The 25,784-nt window shown below is 38.6% G+C and overlaps 1 protein-coding gene across 11 annotated transcripts; it reads right to left on the reverse strand.

Annotated features, from left to right (window-relative positions):
* Positions 1 to 859: 859 nt before the first annotated feature.
* MTFR1 (mitochondrial fission regulator 1) lies at positions 860 to 25,762 on the reverse strand. 11 transcript variants are annotated; one of them, XM_075141753.1, is made up of 8 exons: positions 25,303 to 25,456; positions 18,703 to 18,845; positions 15,493 to 15,591; positions 9,891 to 10,009; positions 6,644 to 6,885; positions 4,567 to 4,819; positions 4,227 to 4,389; positions 860 to 2,596 (listed from the first exon to the last, which is right to left on the reverse strand). In XM_075141753.1, the coding sequence occupies exons 2-8, from the start codon at positions 18,766 to 18,768 to the stop codon at positions 2,537 to 2,539; spliced, it is 1,002 nt and encodes a 333-aa protein (XP_074997854.1). In that variant the 5' UTR covers positions 18,769 to 18,845; positions 25,303 to 25,456; the 3' UTR covers positions 860 to 2,536. The 11 variants fall into 11 exon arrangements, with proteins under 11 accessions (XP_074997854.1, XP_074997855.1, XP_074997852.1 ...); XM_075141754.1 differs by having other exon boundaries at positions 860 to 2,812; XM_075141751.1 differs by having other exon boundaries at positions 25,273 to 25,429.
* Positions 25,763 to 25,784: the final 22 nt, after the last annotated feature.

Here is a 25,784-nt window from a genome sequence, read left to right on the forward strand (position 1 = left end):
GTCTCTGCCCCGTGTGTACCAGTGTCCTTAGTTTAAGCACTTCTGCTTGAGGTATTTTTCTGTGGGCAGTGGCGTGCACGTAAAAGATTTCAAGTAGAAAGGTACAAATTAAGGTACAGAAAAGTGTGAAATGGCAGCTTTGTGATTTTATTTTCTTGTGCAGATGACATGACTTTTACCATAATTTTACATCACTAATACGACTTGCCACGTTTTTTTATTTCTGGGGTGCTGGATACCTGCACCTCACATCAGCAGTTCAAACTGTAAACGTTTAGTGTGGTTTTTTCCCCACGTTTTAGCCTAGTTTAATAGGTCAAGCGATGTCCTGAATTTTACAGTTAATGTAACTCAGTCCAGTTAAATGATTATTGCGAATGTCAGAGTTCAAGTGAAGTAAGTTGAAACACTTTCAGCAGAGGTTTTGTCTCTGACAGAGGAGGAGGGATTCAGCAGGGGTTTTCTGGGCTGGCTGTTCTGAAGCTGTGGCCCTTTGGGAGGGGGATGGTTGTGCCACACCGAGGGACTGTCGGGGGAAGCCAGTGTACGAGGGGAGGGAGAGATGGTCCAGCGAGTACCTTCCTGCTGAGTTTGTGGTGAGGCATAAACTTCTCGCTGGTTCCTGATCTTTTTTTTTATTTGAGTGTAACTGAATTAACAGCGCTGTGCTGTTCTATGACTAATTCTACTGTTCGTCCTGCTGCACGGCAAAAGTAGGTAGTCCGGTCCTGAAGGAGATGCAAGTAAGTTGTCACTACATTAATTTATAGTCACTATAATAGAAATGTAAACTATATTTTATTGTGGCTGCTATCTGGCTGCTATCGTTTGTAGAGTACCACAAATCACACACACAATGTTTATTTTAACTGCTTTTAATTTTATATAGTGGCAATAAAGCATTAAATACAAAACTTGAAACCAAAATTAACTTTCAAAAAGGTGTTTTAAAGGCATTTAAAAGAACACAAAGATGTAATGACCTATCAGTAAGACTGATGGCAGAGAGTTTTGGAAGGAAGTTACACTGTGTACGTATTAACACCATTTCAAGTTTCACACTAGAAAACATCCTCCTTGGTCATACAATCTACATTCCAGTTATAAGCAGCAAAGCTTCAGTCATCTTCAGTAACCTAGTCAGAGCCATTCACCTGTCTTTATTTAAGAAGTGCTGCTTTTTTCTTTTCCTAGAAAACAGAAGCTCTAAGAGGCACTTGTACTTGTTCCAGCAGAACACTGAAATACCCTGACTCAGCTTTTTCTACACATCCCTACAGTCAGAGCAAACCTTGGCTTTATTTAAATGTGCAGCTAAGTTGTAGCTCTCTGGTTCCTAAAGAGCTTTTTTCAACTTGAATTTTATTTTTAGCTTGAGCCCTTTCTACATCTGTGGCTGGAGACATGAGCTCAGGTGGTTGCTTAATGAAATAGCTCTGTGCATTTCAGAGAGCACAGCAGCAAATAGCTGCTACGGGATGACCCCAAAAGGGCTCCCCCAAAGGGAAAACGGGTTACGTGCAACAGCTTATACCATCTCTTCCCTGCAAATAGGACCATGAGGGCTTGTGCAGTCCCCTGCTGAAACCCACTAGAAACTGCTAGAAACCCACCCGGGGACCCAAGACAGCTGGGTGTCCATAAAAAGGTGTCCATCAGCATCTCTTAGCACAGCTGAGATGAGCAGTATACTTTTGGCAACTTGCACCCCACAGTACTCTGTACCTTTTTTCCTTACCTACACCACTCCTACGCTAGTTAACACATACTCTGACATTAATTATTTTACTCTGCTGCTATCTACTGGTTATTTCAAATTCATTGGACTACCTATTCACAGAGGCTCCCACAGCATGATTTACTCACTTGTCATGCATTCTTTATGTTGACCGCAGGATGATACAAGTAGGTTTTGCTCTCTTACCCTTGCGAGCTCATTTGAAACAAAGAAAGAAAGAAAAAAAAAAAACCTGCACAAAAATGTGCTACTAATTAAAATGTCTCATACCAGGTGACTTCTGCAGCAGATTTAAGTTTTCACTTTCTTTCAGTAGGAAGCAGAATGCATTTAGGATTTCTTTGGGCTAAAAATTTGCTAAGATTAAGTTTAAAAGAAAGCCTTTACATGAAAAATCCAGTATCAACCTAAACATTGTAGTGCAAGTTATAGTTAGAGCTCAAATAACTGATATTAACTTAAGGGTGTATCACTATCATTATTAACATGTACACAAATTTTTAAGGGGGTCAGTTATGCAAAAGGATGTTGTATATATAACTTAGTGTTAATAAACTAAAACCACCACATAAGTCTGAGTAGAAAGCCAGGTTTGAATACAAAATTAATACCTGAGTATAATGGTCAAATTTATTTCCCTTGATAAATCATGTACAAACACGTTTAGTGCCTCAATTCTACATTTCACATTAGGTTTTTCCTCTGTTGTAAGAGACCACTCAGCACTAGTGCTATTTGCAACATAAAAGATTTCAGACAAAACAGCTTAACAGTCTCTTGCGTAGTGATCTTAACACATTAAGATTTTTCAATTAAAGCCTTCATTTTTCCTGTAGACTTCAGCATGTGTGGTCCAAACTGAGAAGGAAACCAGAAACATGTTCAGATTGCTTTCAACAGAAACCTCGCTGAACTATTATCCATCCAAGTTGTAAGTAAAACTATAACCTGGGCAGAGATAATTTCCTTCATAGCCACAAAGTAAAGGGAAACTTGTGTCAGCAATCAGATGAAATCGCCGAGATGAGGCAGCTAACCATCTGCTGGAGCCGCTCTGACTAGAGATAGTTCACTCTACCACAGCAAAATAGGAAGATAGATAGATGCAGTTATCTTTAGAAGTTGACAACCAATTGCTCTAGTGGCAGTTTAGCAGTATTTCTGTTCTTTCTCTATCCTGCATTTTTGTGCAAGTCCTTTTAAAAACTGTATCATGCAAGGGGATATCATATGAGGACTGATCTAGCAAGGAAGTTACATATTGATAAGTAACTGATGACAGATGTTTATTAGCTCATTATGGATCAACATTCTATCATTTGACAAATTAAAACCTTCAACTTCCTTCTTTTGAGGACTTGATGATCCTTAATCTCAAAAGATGGACTGTACTTTTCAAAATTGGAAAGTCATGAAAAACCCATGTGTGAATAAAACATCGCCAACTCATGTTCTTTTCCTTAAAGCCCCAGAGGCGCTGGGAAAAAAAGTGATTGATTCTTGGGGAATACCTAGCCTTTCAGTTACGAAGAACAGCCTGAACATTACAGGAATATACCTTAAAGGCCTAAACCAGAAGGCAAGTCAGTCAACATTAATAAGCTGAAGTACTCAGAAGTCCTGAGATTTGTGGCTTGGGAATCTTATTTTCCTCAGAACTTAATTCAGAGCGCAGCCAGCTTTTGGAGTTTTATGTGCGTTTTTCCAAACGCACAAAGGGAAAAACAACTCTTTACTCCTCCACACTGGTTCTATAGCACAAGGCTTTAAGGATTGCTTACTAACAAAACTGATTTATGCTAGCCTGTTTTTTAAGTAAGTGTATATTGCTAGAAACTTGCATCTTGAACACTGACTGCTTAAAAACCCCTTACTTCAATTTCAAATCAATCTGAAATAAAGTAGAAGCCACTAACTTGTACTATGATGTGAATTTTAAATATAATTTCATTTTAACATTCTCACACTATGAAGAAACTGCTTTTATTTACTCAGCATTTCCAATTATTAGAAGAAACTCCCTGTACCAAGATCCAGCAGGCATTCTGAACAATTTGCTTTCTGCGTTCCTAGGAATGGCTGACACATTTTGGGATCTTGCTTCAGAATTTCACATGCACTATCTGAATGGTTAAGGTTGGTAATAGCAGGCAAACTCGGTTCAGATTTGTTTCTTGTATGAGCCCTTAGGAACTGAGATTTCAGAATATCACATGCTTATGGCAACAGAAAAGACTTTTGTTTAAAAAAGTAAGAAAACTATAACAGGGCTTTTTAAACCTAGGGCCAAAAGAATACACAATCTTAAGACTTGATACTAAAAACATATGATTGGCACAAATCCTGGCATATCAGCAGTACCTCATAGGGTTTTGTGGACAGGGATGGTAACTCGTAGGTATTTGCATGTGTTGGCAGAAAGACATACGTTGGCTTTCATGACAACTATAATTTAGTCCAAGCATGTATTCAGAATCACAATACTCACCAGTACTACCTCAGTCTTTGTTTCAGTCTTTGGAATCACTTTTTCTGTTTCACTTTGGCTATCATTTCGGTATCGATATGCAAATTTCTTTTTGAGCGCTTCTGCTATTAATGCTGCAGGATCTGTAGGGTCAGCCACTTTAGATTTTGTACCTTCTGATGATCTAGAAAAGAAAATGGGAAGCATTAACATAGTCCAAACAAAGCTTTAGAAGTTGTGAATGCTTTTGCATTGTTTGTCAGATGTTATATCAGCATCTGTCTCACCTTGAAATAGTTCTGAGTCATAAATACAAGTCATTAATGCAAATGTTAATACATTGATTATTTATATTAATTACCTTTTCACTGAGCGTAGTTTCACGCTGTTCATGTCTTTGAGGATTTCTAGCATGTTTGGTATTTCAGACTTCTTTGGCCCATTTTCTGTCAGATTCTGTCCAGAGTTCGTTTTTTTGTTTTTCCTTTCTTTAATGAGCTCAATTGCAGACATACTCTGTTGTAGACCTGGGGGAGGGAGTGGTGGCGGAGGAGGAGGTGGCGGTGGTGGAGGTGCGATAGGGACAGCAGCTGAAGCAACTGGACTTGATCCAACTACAAATAAAACATGCATTACATGTCAGCTTACTTGTAAATCCCCTTTATATCTCACAAATGTTCAGGTAAGAATATAATAGCTGCAATTGCCTCCCTCTGCCTTCTTTAGATTATCACATAACTTCTTTCCTAAGCCACCTAAGTAGACTCAACTGAAAAGCCACATAAAAATCCTTCTCAAAGAGTGAGAAGCGTTTTTTGAATTTCCAGTTCAAATTCTAGCTACATTCGTGTCTCTACTGCAATGGGATGGATGTCATGGTGTCTTTTAGTTATGATGTTCTGCTCCTAATGTTACCAGTATTTCACTTTCTTCCGAGAGGCAGGTACTGAGCTGGAAGTCACATACAATCTGCCATGTGAGCAGTGTTTCTTCTTACTTATCATCACAAATAAGAAATTACCATACAAGATTTTTAAATGTAAATTTCAGAGTTCAAACAGTGCTTAAATTGAAGCTTTTTCCAGCTCTCTGAGATTAAGGATTTTTAGGCCAGCTAATCATCTGCCTGAAGAGAGAGATTCTCACCATAATCTTAATTTCATGTTCCCTGTATTCTTCAGGTAAAAATTGATGTTATAAATATAATAGCAGTAATAACTTGACAAATAATAAGAAACCTCTGCTCAAATGCACCTTTAAAGAAATCAGCAAAAACAAATCAAACCAGAGTTTTGAGGCTTGGAGTATAAAGTGTGTAAAGATATATATAGCTAGAGATATATATATAGATAGATAATACAGAGGAGTCTACTCTGTGTACATGTAGGCATATATGCAGTGTCATTACCGTATTCTACCAGAAGAGGGAGGTAAAGATGATAAAAGCAAATCAAAATTTAATTTTCCTACTAAATAGAGGTAAAGGTAAAACCATGAAAAATAAGTTATTGGTTATTTCACAAAACCCCCACAATGATTACAATTCAAGAGTGAAATCATGTGATCCTTAAAACTATTTCATAGTTTTGAATGTGAACAGTTAAGGAAAAATAAAGTAATTGCTATAAGTTCACAGACAAAAACTGAACAAGAGCATCTGAAGAATTAGAATATGATTTTATACATAAACATAGGAAAAAACTGTACTTGCTAAGTGACCTTAGGAAAGAGTGAAAACCAAATGGCTGTCATCTCCAGTCGACAAGGGTCATCTCCCGCTAATCTTTGGAGATGGTAGCCTTAGAACTGGAAGGCAGTCAGAGGTGAGGGAAAGAGGAGAAAGAAACTCAGGAAAAGAAGAATTATTCTGTTTACTACCAGAAACAGTGCACCACTTTTGGTTCCATCTGGACAATGTGTTTGATCCCAGAGATGATTCCAGTAAACAATTAATCTCCTTTTCTGTTATTTATTTCATAAACTTGAGATGTATATTACAGATTCCAAAAGCGTAATTAGCATCTTGTATGATTACTTCATGATATCAGAAAGCCTATTTCATTACTGGATGGGAAGACTTAAGTGTTAGCAATTAAGTTACATTCTTTTAGTTTAGTTTAATCCATCATGTTTATCATGAGCTTTGCTCTGAAAGCTGTTTAATACTCCACAGATTCAGAATTCTGGCAGACTTTCACACAAACATGAAGACTTTTGGAATACTAGAAAATAAGAGAAAATCTGGCAGGTCTCTTGTCTTCAAGACCTGTTCTGTATCCCTTGGTTAGTATGCTATGTCTGTCTACCAAACTAACAAGAACAATACGGAAAAGTGTTCAGTGTTGCAGTATCTCACAAAAATGAATTAGCACATTATTAATTATAAAAGGGACAAATTCATTAACTAATTCGTGCTAAGAGTACAGCAGATTTAATACCTGCTGACAGGTTCTGTTGTTCTTGCAAGATTACAATTTTGGCTATTTGTGCTCTTAGAGTGGCTAGTTCATTTTCTAGAGCACTAATCTTCTGCAGAGCTTCTTCATTTGCAGTCACTATGCTCCTGGACACCGGTTCTTCTTCCAATGGGTTTTGTAAGGACATCTGTCTGCATAGGGACTTTCCAGAATGATGTAGTTCACCTGAAAGAGGCTGGGCTGTTTTTGACCAAACTTCTGACCTGTAACAAAAATATCACAAGATTCCTTTTTTAAAGGCTTTGTTAGATAAACCGTTACATACAAACCAGGAATACAAGTTGAAGGCCTGACTTCAAAATTGGCTTTACACAAATCACTTCCACCAAGACATTATATAGCTTAAAGTAAACAAAAACTTCCCATCCTTTCTGTTTGCATCACAAGCTGTATTTCTTCTCTTCAGGAGAAAAAAGGAATACATTCCCCTTCACCCCCAATGGATTTCTCTGCTCCTACCTATTATATTTTTGTTGGAATTAAGATTTAAATTTTTTTTTGCCCAAATGCTATCATTTTTCCCCAATGGGCTGCAAATAGACACTTGTAGTTGATTCCTTTGAAGAAGATGGAGGAGTTTCTTAGTTCCACAGCACATTTCTGTACTTTTTGGACTTCTGAAGGGACAGTTCTCCATTGTAGCAGTATTGGGAGTATGGCGTACGTGAAACAGCTTAGTGGCGCAGAGGCTGCTTGTCAGTAAATGGTAAAGGGTCTTATATCTGGTTTTCTAACAAAATAAATAAAACTATAGAGAAGAAAACTTCATACAGTTTTTGAAGAGTCCATAAGCTTCCCTCCTCTTTCTCACAAGAGCAAGAAAATGCAACTCTATTGCCTTCCTTTATTACCTACCAAAGCTCAAGCTGTGTTAAACACTGAGGCATTACTGAGCATCCGCAGTCAAATAAGCACTTACAAAAGGCTATATTCATTGAAGACACCAACATTTTTGATCAGTTTATCTCAAGTAGAATTGATAAGGATTAATGACAATAGATTATCATAAACATTATAACTGCAAAATATGACCACATATTTAAGTCGTCAATCCTCTTTAACTTCAATCCCAAAATTTCTCAGGCAGGTCAGGATTCCACTATTTATTAGAGTAGGAACAGTGGCTAGTGATGTGACTTTTCAAAACGTGTAGAATGGCTCCAGACTAATACAGCTTAAGAATGCCATTGCCCTGGATGCATGGGTTAAGCGACTCTGGATGCACATCTGCAGCTGTGCTAGACTTAAAGCAAGAGCCAAGGTGTAAGACTGGAACAAGCCCTGTGTTCTGACCACCTCAATCCAGGATTAGATACACATTTGAGTCTTCCATGACACTGACCGAAAACATCAGCACAACTTGCAGAATTGTGATCAAGCAGAATTGAATATTATCAAGGATATTAAAATTTAGGTGCTGGTACCTAGATAGGAAAAGAGAGCAACTAAAGCTGAGAAACGAACAGGGTGCTTCCTATAGCAGCCATCTCCCTGCTCTCCCTAAACAAGTAAGGTGGAAGGAGCCAGTGGTCACTTCACTCTTTAAAACCTGCCTTCTAGAAACTCTTTAACAGAGCAGAAGAGCTAAACAACAAAGAGCAATAATGGTGTTTTAAGCAAATGTCTTGACTGGAATCTAACGCTGTGGAAAAATATTATGCCTGAATTGTCACTACTGCTCTGACTAGGGATAGGGAAAAATTGATTTGTCATTTAGTTGCTTCCTCTATAAAAGTGCATTCACAGAAAAAATTATGTCTGCAAGACTGTTTACTAAATTATACAGTGAATATATATTTAACAGTAACACCTATGTGATCTTGTTGAAACAGAGAATTTCAAATGCCTAGAAAACACCTAATGCACACTAGCTCCACTACATAATACTGTGCATAGACGTAATCAACGGTGCACATTGAAATACTCATATTTGCTAAGTAATTCACTTACCATGCTCCATTATAAGCTGTGTGCCTTAAAGTCACTATATATCTGCAGGATTATTTTAGTTCCATCCCATATCCATCTGTCCCCCTTCCCCCTTTCACATGCAGACATCTCAGCAAATATGCAAGTCCTACATCTTTTGTAACAGGTTCTTTGAAGCAACAACGAGCTATTCTCCTTGTTGTCTACATTAAACATAATAGCTTTACAGTTCAATCTTTAAATGAAACGTTTCTGTGCAAGCAAAAGTAGTACTGGCCAGTTAATTTCCTTCTCATCAAATACACTTTACAAGTAGTGTTTCCCAAACAAGCGTTGATTCCTGTGACTCCCCTCTGAGTTTGTGAAATTAATGTGGCAGTGCCAGAATGTTTGTTATGCAAAGCTTCACTGTGGCAAGTCATATTGGAGGGCATCTAGGTCATTAGTAACCTATTTCGTGTTTTCAAATTAACGGTATCCTCCAGTAATCTTTGAAGCCAACAATCTGTGCCTTTCTCTGGAAGGTTAGTTTGTTTAGAAGAAAAACTTCCTCTGCACTACAGAACTGTATCTTTGTTTCTGGCTAGTCTGAGCAGCGATTTGGGTAGGCTGGAATACAGAACTTCATCACTTCAGCCAACCTGTTTCATGCAGTTGCCGTGCTATGTAGTACTCTTGGTCCAACCTATCCCATCATTCTGGACACAGGTGCTCACACGCTTCCCTGCCAGTTTTCGTTATGAAGATTAAGGACGAAATATAAACCATAATTTTTTAATTGTCTTTAGCAGACTGCAAAGCCTTAACTAGAAAGGTGAAAAACAACGTGCCAGTTATTGGATTGTCAGAATGACCATTGCTGCTAATTAGGAAGCTGTACAGTACGCTGCCCCATATTAATGAAAATCTCAGGAGAATTGGAGAAGAATCAGTGTTAGCAATTATGCCATACCACAGCAGACATTTTTGTGGGAACAAGGTTGCTTGAAGCTGTCACATGCAATTCTTTGCAATAAATAAGTAAATAAAAAACACAGTCTTCCTTGTATAAAGCCAATCTCCTATATGTTCTCAAATGAGTCTTTCATTTATAATCTTGTTAGTCTAACCTCGGCTACTCCTTTTCCAGACCCTACCTTTTCTATCTCTCTTCCCTCTCTCTTCTCCCAGCATTCAAGTCCTCTCCATGAATTGCAATGCACAGTAGATTCTCATTAGAGAAAAGCTAGGCTTCTTCCTCTCAGTTCAGAAGTTCAAAGAGAAGATTCGAGGAGCGTACCTGAGCCTTGTGGAGACTTCACCTTCTTCCTGAGCAACCCATCCCACATCCGCAAAGGAGGCCACTGCATCTTCTCTAAGTTGATTAGGATGGTTTCCTTCTGTGGCATGAGAAGTAAGCTAAATTTTAAAGACAAGATAGAAGGTTTTAGAGTCACTATTCCCAGCCCACATCACAGTTATTTTACCCAATACTTTTAGTGAGGCTACGTGTAACTATTAACACATACATGCATGAAACACATCTGTAGACTTAGCATGCTTATTTCTGTCCTGGGCTTAGTCCAGAACCATTTCACTGACTTCAAACTATTCAATCTAGTCTGCTGAACACTTTACAGAAACTATTTTTATTTTTAACGTTCACGGCTAACTACATATACTATCACATGACATGACTGAACACTAAAAACCCAATGCAAATTGTTACCTTAAAGACTAACAAACATCAACATTCTCAAGTAGTTTGCTATATTAACTCAAATATGTTTTTAAATTATATTCATGACTAGTAGTTAATAAAGACATTAAGGCTACTAGTACTTCTTAAGTCTTTTGCTCTGATTTAGTATTATTTTGAAAGAGAAATTCTGTTCAAGTGTGTTTCCCTTCTCCTACAGCTTCCACAATTTCTGTACAAGAATAAAGCGGGGGGGGGGGGGGAGCCATTTCTACTAGCTCAGTAATCACAAAGACTTTGAGTGAGGGGTAGGATGCAATCATAACAGAACGCACTGTTTGCTAGCAATCTCATTCACAGCATGCCAAACAAATTGACCATTTTCCAGCATGGTTCTGCCATTAGCTTTATAGCTGCTTGAAGCCAAAGGTGAGCAAGGCTCCAGAGGCTGGAACCTTTCTTAGATTTACAGTTAAGTGACCTGAATTGAGATTTGAAAAATTGTTTGGACCATCAATATATGCTCCATAGCCACAACTGTACAAAATGGTTTCAAATCTACTTTGAAACACTGGCTGCTTCCCCAGGTTCGACAAGGCATGTGTACTCAGTCACTGGACTACTGAGCAGCCTGGTCTCAGTATCTTATCAGATAAAAGCTACTGAAACATCTTTCGGTAATTTATTCTGCTCAGTCTGTCCCCTTGAGTTACTTATCTCCAATGCAACTATGCCACCTCTTTTGCTTGTATCACATACAATCCACAAGCCAAATTTGCACATGAGCCGTTGCAGCTGTTTAAGTGCTGCCTGCTGCTGGTAGTGGCCAAGCAGCTAGTAATACTGGCAAAGATGGTGGTAGTATGTAACAGTCTATGAAGACAGCTTTGATCCAGTCTGTTAGCACTTGGGTCCATTTTCAAGGCAACTCACCTCTGTAAGAGGAAACTATTATGTAGCAGCAACTATGAAATGTTAGCATTAACCTGAATTTGTAGCAGACCTATCACAGTAGGACTGCAGGCTGAATGAGGTGAAACCATTTCTGAAGAACATCCACAGATATTTTAGTTGTAGCCTTTGATACAGAAGTCCTAGGAAGATGGAAGTTGTGGTTCTAGGGTTGTTTTTTCCCCAGTTGTTGTTACAAACAGCTTTGGAAATCGAGATTAGTCATCTTCACCTCACACTCTTGCAACTTGTGTGTGAGCCTTTATCACAGCTCCCAGGAGTGTGTATTGGCACCATCGGATCATTTGGAAACAACAGGGTTTTTTCCAGGTAGCATCAGCACAGATGGTAATATGTTTATCACATTAACAGTTGTGCCTAATACCATCACAGTCTGCCTCTCTTTAAAACAGTCTAGAGAATACTATATTGCATGTTAGGATTTTCATTGTTTGAGGTTTCCTTGGCTTTTTTCTTTTTTAAAATAAAAAGAAATTTTCATGATCACAGCATCTGTATTAATGTTAATGGCAATTTAAAAAATCCATACTACATTAGCCACTTCTTGCAGGTGATACAGATTTTCCTGATGGTAATGGCCACATGAGGAACTATTACCATGAAAAGACTGAAGGCACATTTAAATAAAGGCACTACACATATTTGCATCAAAAATGATTTTATAAATCAATAGTAAGGAATGCATTTACCACTGCCAGGTTTCCTGCATTGTGAGATAAATAACTTCTAATCCAAAATTTATCAGCAAGCCTTCTGTTATATTGTGATACAAGTTTCTTCTTACTTTTTTATTCGTATTTATATGTAAACAGAATCTGCTTGTTACCCCATATACAGATGTTTCTTTTCTCTATCCCTAAAAACAACAAGGCCTTCCACAGCAGTGGCTTTTGAATTTCAAGTTAATGCAGGATTTTTACTTTAATTTAAAGGTTAAAAGCCAACACCCATCTCTTAAAACCTTTGCCTGTCTGTAGAACGATGCTTAAACAACTCTGTGACTACCCTATTCCTCCAGCCAATCTCAGCTGAAGAAAACTTGGACAACTGCTCTGCCAGCACCTGAAATGGAGAACAGAGAGCTGAAAAGAGAGGCCCAGTTCTACTGGATGGCAGGAACTGAACAAAACAGTGAAAGTAGCCTGCTTTTCTTTCTCTGGAAACTATGTAGTTGCTTCCCCAGCTTCTTCCTTCACAGGGCTTTTATTGCCTATGTTATTGTGCATGTATGCTGCACGCACACACACATGCACGCCTGTGGGTTTCAGACCCATTACTCCACGAATTTCTGAAGAAAAGACTACACACACTGTACTGTTTTGGCTGATGTCACAGAATCACAGAATATCTTGAGTTGGAAGGGACCCATAAGAATCATCGAGTCCAACTCCTAAAGAGTCAGCCCCACCAGCGTTTCCGCCTGGTTTCAAACTGGGGACCTTTCGCGTGTTTGGCAAACGTGGTAACCCTACACCATGGAAGTACTGCTTAGGATGTCAAAGCAGGATCCCTACTTTTTGTTTGCTCCAGGAAGTGGAAAGCAGAACAAATATTTTTATTCATTTAAGCATAGAATAAAAACTCTAATTTCAAATTACTAATACAGTTAGGTATTAAACATTTGGAAATACTTCTTCAAGTAAGACAAACTTGCTATGATTTTTCAAATTAGCCCAGTAAACTCTGATGTTTGCTACGTGCGCACCAATACCTTAGGAGACTTAATTGAGTTATCAGGTTTCCATCAGTCAAACAGGAGAAGCGTGAGATTAGAACAGAGATGCTGTAGCTGAAGGATACTATCTTGAGAGACAGTATTTTAGGTTTGGTTGAATCTACCTAGGCTATATTGGTAAGTTTAACTTTATTTTCTCCTAAAGACTACAGATAAACCTAAAAAATGTGACATACAAAAGAACTATATGAACCATTTTCATTTGTTCATGCTATATAGAATACGTAAGGCAAGCTCTGCCACTGCTTACTGAATACATAAGCAGCATTTAGCAATTAATTTAGACTATGGCAAGATCCATAAAGACAGATACTACAACAGTCAGTAGACCTCAAAAATCAAAATGTTAAGCTACTACTCTTTTTTTCAGACTAGCTGAACAAAAGCATGCTGGAAGAGAAGAAAGAATAAACATAACAGAGATACTCTTTCAATATCTCTTATCCATTTGTAATAAGAAAAATGAAGACCTGTGGAAAGTTTGTTGCCCTTAGATAAAAGTTAGAAACACTGATGATATACATGCACCCTCAGATGAGGCAAGTAAGGTTTGCTTTGGTTTTTAAATAAAGTGACTTACAGCAAGGTTCAGTGCATGGTCCTTTCATAACATAGCTAAAGCTGGCAAGAAAGAAAGAGGAAGAGACAGCTATAGGAAAGCATCAGTTGCAACAGCATAAAAACGATGGACATCAGTATTGAACTTCACTATAGAATCTTAACGCTGAGATAGAGACATAAAAAAAAGATGTTAGCATCACACTTTTACATGTTCAGCAGTTTATATATTAAAATAGTTTAAAGCCTGCATAAACCTTATAAATTTTAATGTGTTTCAAGCCTCAAATTTTGAAATTCATATTTCTAATTCAATCAGTTCTGACAACTGTACTTCTATTTTTAGGATCCTTTCCTTTCAGCTAATAGAAGATGAATGTTTATACTTAGTGTGCATAAAATCTAAGCAAAGCTGGCTGGATGTCTCTTTAAGAGGGAAAAAAGGCAAATATTTTATTTATTCTAACAAAGAATTCAGATTAAGACATATACATATTTTTATTTCAACACCAAAAATATTCAGGAACAGATTCCCCAGATGTATCTTACAGCTCTTTGCAAGTACATAAAACAGAAATGTCTTCTTTTATGTACCAGATTAAAAGAAGGCAGTATTTGGCTAACTATCTGCAAATGAGCATCATCTTCCCTCGTATGACCTTTACAGTACAGAAAATCAGACACATTATAGGAAGACTTCACTTCCTTTCAAATCTGAGCCACACAGAGCCCTAGTGTTGGCATAACTACTATTAATTATATATCTAAAAGTTTAAATCCAGCCTGTCATTTTGTTGTCCTTTTCACCTGCACAAATCCCCACTCCCAAAATGTATATATTTATTTTTTAAGTTTCACCAAGCCATTAGTAGTGGGAGACGATTGCCCCCCTTATGTAATTATTTAAGAGAGGCAAAATGTTAGCATGGCTTTTACTATCACACCAAAAAGGCTACTATGGTAATCTGAACTATCTGATTTTGCTACTATAATTTCAAGTCTAAATATTGCTCATACATTTCATGTATAGGATAAAGAAATTAAAAAGTGAAAAATTTAGCTGTGTGGAAATTACCTTGTCTTAGTGTGGGTGATGTTCCCCAGCCTTGCTCAGCCAAAGAAACATTCCTCTCTCAGCCTGAGTTTCAAACACTAAATTTCTCCAATTCTATACCCACCCCCTATCCCTAACACACACAGAGTTGAAGAGATTATGTGTAACAGCTTCCATTTTCCCATCTGTTCCTGAAAGACTTGTTATAAAAAGCAAGGGTTTTCTCCTCCTTAAGCTTTTACCCTCACTCTTTACCTTCCCACTATATGCAGTTGAAGTTAAAAGCAAACAAGTCAGAAAGCTGCACAGAACTGATGTTCCCCTTTCACCTATACAGTGCTAGCCTTGTATTTAAAACAAAAGTAAACAGGGTAGTCATGTTATCTTATTACTAATTTTTTACTTTCTGATAAAGTTGTTTATTTTCCCAAATATTTTTAAGTAGCTCTTCACCTTTACATGCCTCTTAAGCCTAGCTTGAAAGTACTGTTTATAGAAATAAGTTTCAAACATTTTTCTCTTTTATGAACATATTTTTTTTCCAAGAATAACTTTTTAATACTGTATTGCCTCATTTTAGAAATTCGAATTTCCTTAGGAAAAAAATTTGTTTCGGGTTTCATTGTGTTACAGAAACATGGATTAAGGTTTTAGGCAGTCCGGAAGCTGAAGAATCTGTATTTGGAAAAAATCCGAACTCGAAGTGCAAAGAACAGAAGTAAACTAATTCTCCTATGTGCCTGGTTTTATCGTATTCTGCTTTTACAAACCCTCTAGTCATTTATTTAAATGAACTGCGTATTTGCTTAAAATCTTTTGATGCAAGAGCAAATCCCTTTATCAATATAGTGAAACACGTATTCTAAACTGTTGAGAACACCTACCTGAAACTGAACTCTTGGACACTGTATAAGAGAGAGGTTAGTACCAATTTTTCTTACAATACTTCGAGAGGAACCATAAGGCTTGCTTGACCAAAGCACCTAGAAGGGAAGGAAAAAGAAGCCAGCTGTTAGGTAACTGATTTTTCTATCATATTGGAATAGTTTTCCCTTATCCTTCCATACTATGCTTGTGCTAAACATATTTAAAGTTATTCCTTTCATGCTGGAATAGAATATAAAATAATATAAATACACTGAAATTTTTATCAGAAAAGCCACTCAATCATGAAAAATTCATAAAGTTATGTAATTCTGTATTTCCCAAAATATCTTTTTTCTTTTTTAATTAAGAGCTCTTCTAACACAGAAACAGCGTCTATCAGTTTTAATAAAAATGACTATCAGCTAGCATAAGCATGAAAATGTAACTGTGAAATTAAAGAGCAAAGAAAAGGAAAAAGGGAAAGATAAATATATGAGAATGAAACTTTGTCCTAAAAAAAAAAATACATTCACCTAGATAAAATTGCACACAGCACCTCAACACACCTGGCTTCATCGGAACTGTTTCTACTGCAATTCAGATTTCTTCTACATTGTTTCAACAGGGATTGAATTTGCTTTCTTTTGTTGTACTTAATGACGGGAATGTTTGCTCTACTATTGCCCATAGTTGTATGAAATAAATTAAGACTTTAATCCTAGGAGAATACTACAAAATGAGCCAGAAAACAAGCAAAAAAAAAACCAAACCCGAAGAGAAGTAGGAAAGATTTCAGCACAGGGAAAGGCAACAAAAACAATGCAAAGAAGAAAAAGCATAATGGGAAGACTCTAACACAGAGAACGTTGTTAGTAAAACATTAGAATACTGTATGGTAATTTTAAAAAATTGGCCAGTGTTTACTTATAGTTGTAGATATGAATTTACAACTCGGATCTTAGTTTTTAAAGGCTCATAGCTTCAAGCAAACTCAACATCCTGTTAGAAGGTTGCCCAACAAAGAAAACTTAGATGGAATCCAGGCTATTAATACTGAAACAACCCCCATCTGCATGGCAATATTGCCTGTGTGATTAGTGTAGCACAGCTACAACACACAGCTGAATAACATTTTGATACACTAAGCAAAGATCACTACTCTTAAATTTTGAAGGTTCTATTAAAAAGAAAAAAATATGCTCCATGGTATTTATCACCAGATTATATTATCTCAGAAACCACACAAACATTTTGCCTATTTCTAAACAAGTATCTTTCCTTCCTCTGGCTTTATTGGAATGTATAAATTTTGACAAAATAAATGTGCACTGCACATAAGCTATGCTAGATCCTCACACCAGAGCTGCAACTTTGCCATTAATACACTCAGACCCATTTTTTCCATTCTATGAAACATACGTTCTCTTGCTTAATATGCTGCTAAGTTTGAACACAAATTTTTTCAATGGAGACTACTCTGTTGATCCTGCATTTTGGATGCCTCAAACAAAGACCTCGCATTCGTGACTATCACATTATTGTTTGTCTATATGTCTGAGCAAACAGCAGGTAGATCAGGAGCCTTCAAGAAAAAGTCACTGACAAACAGTACCGCAGTAATACAGCCTCACTATTCACAACAGATTCTGATGTTAGAAGCAGAACTGTTGGCAATAGCCTCAAAGCGATGTTGCATTGGAAAAAACACTACTAGTCAAAGGAAGGCTTAATTAATTACAGTAGTACTTCCACAACAGCAAAAGAGCCTAGACTACATGCTGTATTACCAACATAAGTGCAGTGCATTTTAAACAAGTGGCAAAACTTGTTTAGAGATTGCTCAGACCACAGACAAGATGTTGACTAGCACCCAGGTCCTCAAAAATATTTGGTGCCCAAATGCCCTTGGGGTTGTTCAACCACAGTGGTTTGGTGCCCTAGAACTTTTAATGACTCAGTTTTGGTAATTCAAGATATGCCTGGACAGTCTTTCAGAAAACTGCATGCAAGCTGTGCCACAAAGCGTGCAAATAAAGTCAGCACTCTGCTCAGCTGAGCTAATAAGTCTCAGCTCTGCTCTACCCAAGTTCTCACAACTTCTTGTTGACTTGAAGCACTGGCAGAGCAAGTCTGCAAAATATTATTTAGTCATACCCTCTTATTGCATCAGGGTTTTGCTGTTGTCAGAACAGCTGACATTTGGAAATGTAACTGCATTATCACAAGCTTAATACAAGTAGAGAATGGGGGGAAACAGATTAAAAACTTGTTTCCCCCCCTGTTTAGGCTGAAAGATGTTGCTATGACCACAGCAACATTCATGATAGTCCAGCATATTCTCATACTTTGAATTTTCAAAGTTACACTGCACGAAATCTCAGATCCAAGTTTGAATAAAATCCTAAAATACAGATCCTTATTGGTAATTTTAATTTACAATGTATAAACAATTTGCTCTCCATAAATTCCCAAGACTGATATAAGGTTCTACCACAATAATCCAGAGTAAGAACTGCCCTTCTGAGTACTGCACCTAGCTGTTAAGGATTTCCCCATTGTTAAAACATTCAAATATTTCAACAACTTACAGGGATTACTGCATTGAGGTCAATACTTCTACTCAAAGTAGCTTCCTAAAGGTCCCAGTGACAAAGCAGTTGATGTGTAGCAGACCTCTCTCTCTCTCTCTGCTAAGCATTCAAAGAAAACTCTGTATAAACTTTCCTCCAAGAGGAGAGCTATGCATACACATTCCTCTGTTTCCCCAGTAGAGAACATAGCCATGTTGCTCTCGTGTACTGTAACACTTTCAGGAGAGGTAAATATAGCACAATTATAATCATCTCAGTGTCATGAGGCTTTTCATATCTCCAAGATAAGAGCAAAGAAATAAGATTATTTAAGAATTAATATCACTGTTAAAAATCAGTGAAAATTTTCCTTCAGCTTCAAAACACACATAGAAGTCCAGCACGAAAAACAGTGTTTACAATGTAAACAGTTTCTTATTAGAGCTAGAAGGAACCGCATGGTATTTTTAACACATATATTACTCAATACTTCAGTGTCCAAGTAGTAAACTTCATACTTTTTCAGCAATACATAATCATACAAGTATTGAGTATACTTAAAGTGTTCTGCTGGAATAGATAAGCACAAACTAAAATATATGAAGCGCTTTCTATACCTGATTTTTCAAAAACATGAAGCAAGTTTGAAATACTTACTGATTCCATGTTTAATCCAACTTGTTCAAAAGCCATCCTAATTAAGCGCTTAAGCCAGCAAATCATTTGGAATGGAAAAAGCCTTTCCAAACTTGGATTTAAGCCTTCCAAACCTACAGGACTGCGGAGGTTCCATAGTACTTCTGAAACAAGAAACGTAAGAATTTTAGATGCATGTTGTGGAACATATACAGAAGTAAACTGTTAACACGTATTGCTAAAAAACCAAGCTTTGAAACAGTTACTGAAAACAAGACATGTTAGGTGACAACGATTCCTAGTACTGCAATGTATAGGCATTCAGAAGGCATTTACTTAATACAGGTGACAAAGATTTTTAGTAGTGTCTGTCATTTTTAAGAAATCAAAGCTGTTGCAATGTTAACAATTAAAAAGCTGCGGAAATGATTGCTCACTTGAGCTTGGACAGATGATGGTGTTCAACAACTCTAAGTGAGCACCGAACACTACAGAATGCCTGTAGCTGGGGACTAGCACCAAAATTAAAGGGCCTAACTCCTATCTGAAACTCATTTTTATGCAGGAACAAACTATAGAAAGCTGATCACCTCTCTTCATTCACATTCTCTGACAGCTTTGTTGTTTTCTCCTTTTTCCCACAACTGAGGAGAGAAAGGAAACATGGGAAAATGACTAATGCAAGAAAATGACAGGAAATAGCGTAGAAGTGGGACCTGAAAATATTAAAGTGATTTATAAAGTTGGACAGGTTTCAAATTGCATCTATTTATATGTATTACCATTCACTTAAATCAAGATGTTTTTATTGCTCCTCTAGGCTTTTCTTTAACTGTGTTCTACAACAGTCATAACTTGGATGCCACTGAGAAGTGTAACAAAAAAGCCATAGATTTAGGTTTACGTTTGTTTCGTGTATCAGGCTAGAAACACTCTGCTGAACCACCCTGAACAACATATTTGTAGTATGAACAACAGTGCTGCTGAAGCCACTATATATATACAGAGTGATGACTAAAGCAACATAGCAGCAAGGTACGGGTACTCGGGAAGTTTGAAAGTCAGGAGACGGAAAAGCTATGTTGTTTGAAAGTGCCCACAAGCATTACAGTTAAACCATCACTGTTTCCATTACAAATGTTTTTTTCAACAGTTTACAGTTCCTTAGTAATAACCTGCTTCTTGTGGAAACTTGGCAGGAACAGTGCAACTCTACAGTTACCTTTTTTTAGACAGGCAAAAAAAACCAACAACTTGATATTAGTTTCTCATCATCACAGAAAGTAAAAGACATTTCCTAACAGGATTTTCTTGTTTCTGAAAAAACTAGGAAGAAACTACTAATCTATGAGCTAAAGGAGGACTAATGAAAATGTAAGATAAAAAAAGTTACTAAAAAAAAAAAAGTGAACCAACCTCCACGAGATTAGAATGGAAACTGCAGTTATTATAAGAAAAACAATAGGGAAGAATAATGGCCTACCTGTCAAACAGCCATGAATATAAGCTACAGTCATACACAATAAATAAATAAGTCATGGCCTTATTTATGGAAAGCTGGAAAAGTCTATTAGGGAAGCATTACCATCTACTTGATCTATTCTTCCTTTAGGCATCTGGTATTCTTCCCTTAGACAAGCTACTGGACTGTATGGATCTTTGATCACATTGCACCTGCTGTGTTTTTAAAACAGGAAGAATACAAGTCTTTCTACATGCCCCATATTAGGTTTGGCATCACAGCTGGCACTGTAGACATGCAGTGACATAAAAGAGACAGGAATGCTCCTTTAGAAGGGCAAACCTGTTCCAAAAGTGTGATGCACTCTGCCTCATTCCAAAGTTCAGACTCGCTGAACACGTAGTGTGGAAATCAAAGAGAAGAAAAACCGAAGCCATGTCAAGACATTCAAACAAAAGAGAAAAAAGCTAGATACTGTATTGCTGAGCAATTGCGAGGACAGGGCCGGGTGGCAAAGGCAAGTGATAAGACTATAAAGGGATGACTGTATCCTGATACATTGCTCTTTCAACAGATAGACAGGTCATTAGTTTAAAAATCCCAAGACGTAGTCAGAGTCATGGTTTGTTTCAGGAAGTGAAGAAAAGGTATTATTTTGTTTCTGATCACCTGGCAGGACTGAGTCTTTAATAACAGAGACAATTTGGACAGAAGTGAAAAGTGTTAGAACTTCCTCTGAGGAAATCAGAGCAGGTCTAGAGAGTTCCCATGAACTCAAGAAACTGAGAGGCAAAGAAGTAAAGGAATGACACAGAAACTGTCAAGATAACCAATCAGAGGCACAAAAGCATATGCAGAAAAAAGTAGCATAATATTAGAATGACAGAATAGTACAAATATGAGGCAGTAAGTTAAAAAAGACTAAGGCACAAAATGCCCTCCAGCTTACAGGCATAAAAAAATTCCTACATATGTATTAGGAGTAAGCAGGAGACAAGAGATAGAGCCACAATGTAACAGGAGAGGAAAGAAAGCAATGAGTGATATAGATAAGTCTATATTCTGTGTTTTCTCTTGAAGATGATAGAAAAGAGAGAGACAGATGTTAGAATGGGTTATAAACAACTCTGAAAAGTTATAAGCATCCAGGACAACAGTGTCTAATGAAATTCACCTTGAACAGCTCAGGAATTAGCCAAAGCAATTTCTGAAATATTAGTGATTACTTTTAGAAACTTGTTCAATGAGATCCAAAAGACCCAGGAATAAAAGAAGGAGCATGGTGACAGAAAGCATTGGGAATAGACCAAAATACTTATCCTGCCCTGAAACATTTAGGTGTCCTTTTAGAATCCCAGGTTCCAAGACTTTGATGACCGAACACAAAAGAAACTTCATTCAACAAAACAACTACTTCAGTAAAATGATTGTTTATAGTTCACATTGTAAATCATTGTTTCTTCTGTAGACTAAATACTTAAAGTACCCAAGACTGGGATCACCAACTCCTTGCTCTTGCCAACAACCTGTTATCTGCTTTTGCAGAAGAAAGTGACAGAAGTCAATCTGTAAGAGTGCAGAGTACTAACCAGTTCCTCGATCAGTTTCCTTAGTTCCTGGCACTAAGGAAAACCACCATGTTTTAACAACCTCCAGCTAATTTGTTATCTAAAACGAGATCTAAAAGGAAAATGCTTCTAAGTCCACCAGCTTATTATTTTTATGAGATCTATTAGTTTTCCAGAATTATCCCCAGACAAACTTGATACTCATTTCTTCCAGACTATATTGCACTATACTTTTCTTCATCAATCTCAGTTATTTCACAATTATTTTATGTGCCAAGAACAGAAAGGGTTCATTCCAAATGAAACTGTTGGACAGCAAGAATGAAAACATTAGCAAATTTTTCTCTCATGCTCTGTATACATGCCAATTTCAGAAGCAGAAGTTAAGTATTTGTTGCTTTTATTAACCTAGAACAATCCCTCTTTTAAAGTATTGATGCTTGCTTTATTTATCCTCTATCTGTTTTATGCTACCTAAACCAAAAATAATAGTAGTTTAATTCCCCTACATCTTCCACAACTCAATTACTACAATAAAATGCCCTGAGTGATAGTAATATTGCTGTATCACATGGTCCTTCTGCTGTGCTTACGCAAAACTATTACAACGATAAGCAGTAGTCATAGGCAAGATTCCCAAAAGAGGTTAGAACAGTAATAACACAAAGAATTACATTTCACTGCATAAAGCAGGCGGGGATTGGAATTTCATGGGTTCTTCATTTATAAAACTCTATTTACACAGAAATTAGCAATGCTGAAAAACTTTCTTTCTGATATGGAAACATGCAGGAATTCCCTGGTTCAGAAATTAGGAGGTCTACATTTCTGAGTGTTGGGGTTCTCACCTTAGCCTCCTTGAACTCTCTTTTGCCCCCACTTTTCCCAGCCACTTTTGCAGGTTTCATTCAATACTATCATATCAAATACCCGCCTACAAAGCTGAGAGATAATACCATTTATAAATTACGAAATGTTCATGAAATAAATACAAAGGCTCTGGAGGCTGTACACATAAGGCACACCACTCAGTAAATATGAAATGGAGCCCTTTGCCAGGCCTTCTAGTGAGTCCTACCCATGAGAGATGAAAAGAAAGAAAAATCAGATGCAACTGCTTTTAAATTGAAATTCTTTTATGTGTATGTCCTGATGTTGTATTTGTCCAAGTCCCTTTCAAATTATGAGTTCTCACTCTTAAAAAGAAATACTATATTCATATTTTTCTTACTAAATTAAGTTTCTCTCATTCATGTAAGATCCACACAAAATTAAAAGAGAATAGCTTAATGGGCTTGAGGCAGCAGATCAGCCTTCACAAAGAATAAATAAATGCATGAAATCTGAAAACGAAATATCTAGTCTCTAAATTGAAACGGTATGCATATCATAAAGAAGTACAAAATTTTCAAAGAAGCATGGTTTCAAAGGAATACCAACCACATCAAAAATCACACACTTTAAAAAGAGTAGGTTCCTCCTTATTTTAGCAGGAAACTAGGGCATGCGTATCTTCATATTTTTTAAGACTGACACATGACCCAAGATTATCTCATGAAATTATATCAATAAGGAAACATATTAAAGAAGTAACAAAGAAAGATAAAACCAACAAAAAGTTATCACAGCAACAGCAAGCCAAGCAGGCAGGAAGAATCTTCTGATAAAGGACTAGGTCCTCTCCCAAATCAACACACCAATTATAAGCAATGTAAGTATTTGGCAGAGATCACACAGCCAAACAGAGAGGTCTATTTTTTGGCTTGAAAGCCACAAATAGTGAAGTGCCCTATTACTTTCAGAAACATTTGTTTGGAAAGATATGCCAAGAGAGATAAAAGTCAGTGAGTACTACAGAGACAATCAAGGGCTTATCTAAGCTAATATCAGCATGAAATCTAAAGCAAGAACTGAAAATAATACATACTTGCAACAGAAGTTGTTAAAGCTTTCTTAAAAATATAGCCTAGTCATATATACCTCAAAGTGCAAAACCATATTCATCACATCTTACCCATGTTACCGTATCTTGCCAATTAAAGATGGAGAACAAAAAAACCCCATGTTTAAACACTAGTTTAATCAAAAGCCTTTGCTCAGCAGAGTTTGTATCTACACAGTGCAATATGATACTGTGTAGAGGTAAATTAAATCCTTCAACATCTCTAAACCATACAGTATTACACTACACAGTCATAACCATATACCTGCACTTTCCTGCCAGACATACAGACCTCCCTAGTCATTGCTGTGAATGTCACCCATTCTGCTGCATCTTTGAGAAACAAGAACATGCAAATTTTATTAGCAAAAGGGTGTATTTGTCTGAAAAGGCATTTAAAATGTTCTATGTTTTTTCCCCTAAAATCTCTCTTTGTAACATTGAGTTCCTACACGCAGCAATCGTAGCGACCTCTATGAAGAAAATGATTCTGATTCACCAATGGAACTTTCAGAGCCGATGTGCAGAAACTCAGCTCCCTTCTTTTTGCTTTATCACCTAGGTAAAAAGCAGTGCATATCAGAAGACAGAATTATTTCCTTCTCATTTAGTCTTTGTAAGTCTTGTCTTCCCAAGAGCTACAGAGGACTATGGCTGTCCGAGGACAGCATGTAAATATTAATGCAGTCTTGCTGACGCTATCAGACAGAGATCAATACACTACGGTTGATGTCAGCATTCAAACTCAGTATTTGGAATTTTGACAGCTTGTTAAACAAAATAAAAACAAACATCTAGCAAGTCACTTATTTAGGACAATTGCAGAAGAACCTGAGCACAGCAGCAGCATCACTAAAGGTATATAAAGCAAGCATCATAAGTTTACCGAAAAGGAAAATAAGCACCAGACCCCTTAAGACTAGGCTCCTTTTCCCTCTATGTTACTTCTGTATTTTAAAGTGTCCTTAAAAAACTTCCCTGAAACTTCTCCAGATTATCTTTTTTTTACATGATTTACATGAGCTGTCACTCCCATCACAGCATGCGAGAGGGGTTCAGTTTCGGTCAGCTTGCCCGCAGAAACGACAGCTTCGAGCCGCTGGAAAGCTCCTCTGGAAAGGCGGCGAAAGCACGGCCCCTTCGCAAGGCTGTTGCCTGCCCGGCACCTGCCCTGCCCTGGATCGGCCCTCGGCGCTGCCACGCTCACAGCGGGGGGCGGCGGTTCCATCCCGCCGCCCTGCCCAGGGACAGCAGCCATGAGCGGGGCCGCCCTGAGCGGCCTGCACCCACTTCCAGTCGGGCAGCACCCCTACTTCCCCTCGGCGCCGACTCGGGACCTCCTAAGGGCAGACCCCACAGGAGGACACCCCACAACACCTCCCACCCACTCACCCACCCACACAGAGCGCTCCCGGCCTGAGGGGATCCCGGCTGAGCCGGAGGAGCGGAGCGCTGCCCAGCCCGGCGGCGGCAGCGGCCCGCCGCAGACGAGGAGAGGCGCGCTAAGCGCAGCGGCCTCCGGGTCCGGGCCCAGGAGGAAGGGGAGGCCCACGGGCCGCCTCCGGGAAGGGGCCGCCTCCGGGAAGGGGCCGCCACCCGCCCCGCCGCCCTTGCCTCACCCGCCGTCCGCCACGGCCGCGCTCTCTCACCCGCTTCTTCCACCACGGCTCGCGACCCCCCTCTCCGGCAGCCAATCCGCAGCCGCCCCGGCACCACCCCGACCAATAGTCACCGCGCCCGCGGGAGGCGGGACCTCGAGTGCCCTCCGCAGGCTCCGGCGCGGCGACCTACCCGGCAGCCACTGGGCCCGGAGGAGACGGGTGAAAACACCCCGCCCCTCTCCCCCACTGTGACCGCCGGGTCACGTGACGGGGCCCCGCCAATAAGGCGGGGCCGCGGGGGAGTCGCCAGCCGTTGCTTGGCGGCGGCGGAGGCTTCGGCCCCGGCCCCGCCTGCGGGGCCTCTCAGTGCGGCTCCCGCGGGCGCTGGACCAGCGGGGAACGGCAGCGGCCCTACCTGGTCGTTACCCACCTGGCGGTGGCGTGCCTGCCTGCGGGGAGCAGGATCCTCGGGAGTGCGGGAGCTGCCAGTGTGGGAAGCGCTGGGGGCCTGGCCGGGGGAAGTGGGAGGC

The sequence above is a fragment of the Calonectris borealis genome, chromosome 2 (assembly GCF_964195595.1).
Source record: "Calonectris borealis chromosome 2, bCalBor7.hap1.2, whole genome shotgun sequence".
NCBI lineage: Eukaryota > Metazoa > Chordata > Aves > Procellariiformes > Procellariidae > Calonectris > Calonectris borealis.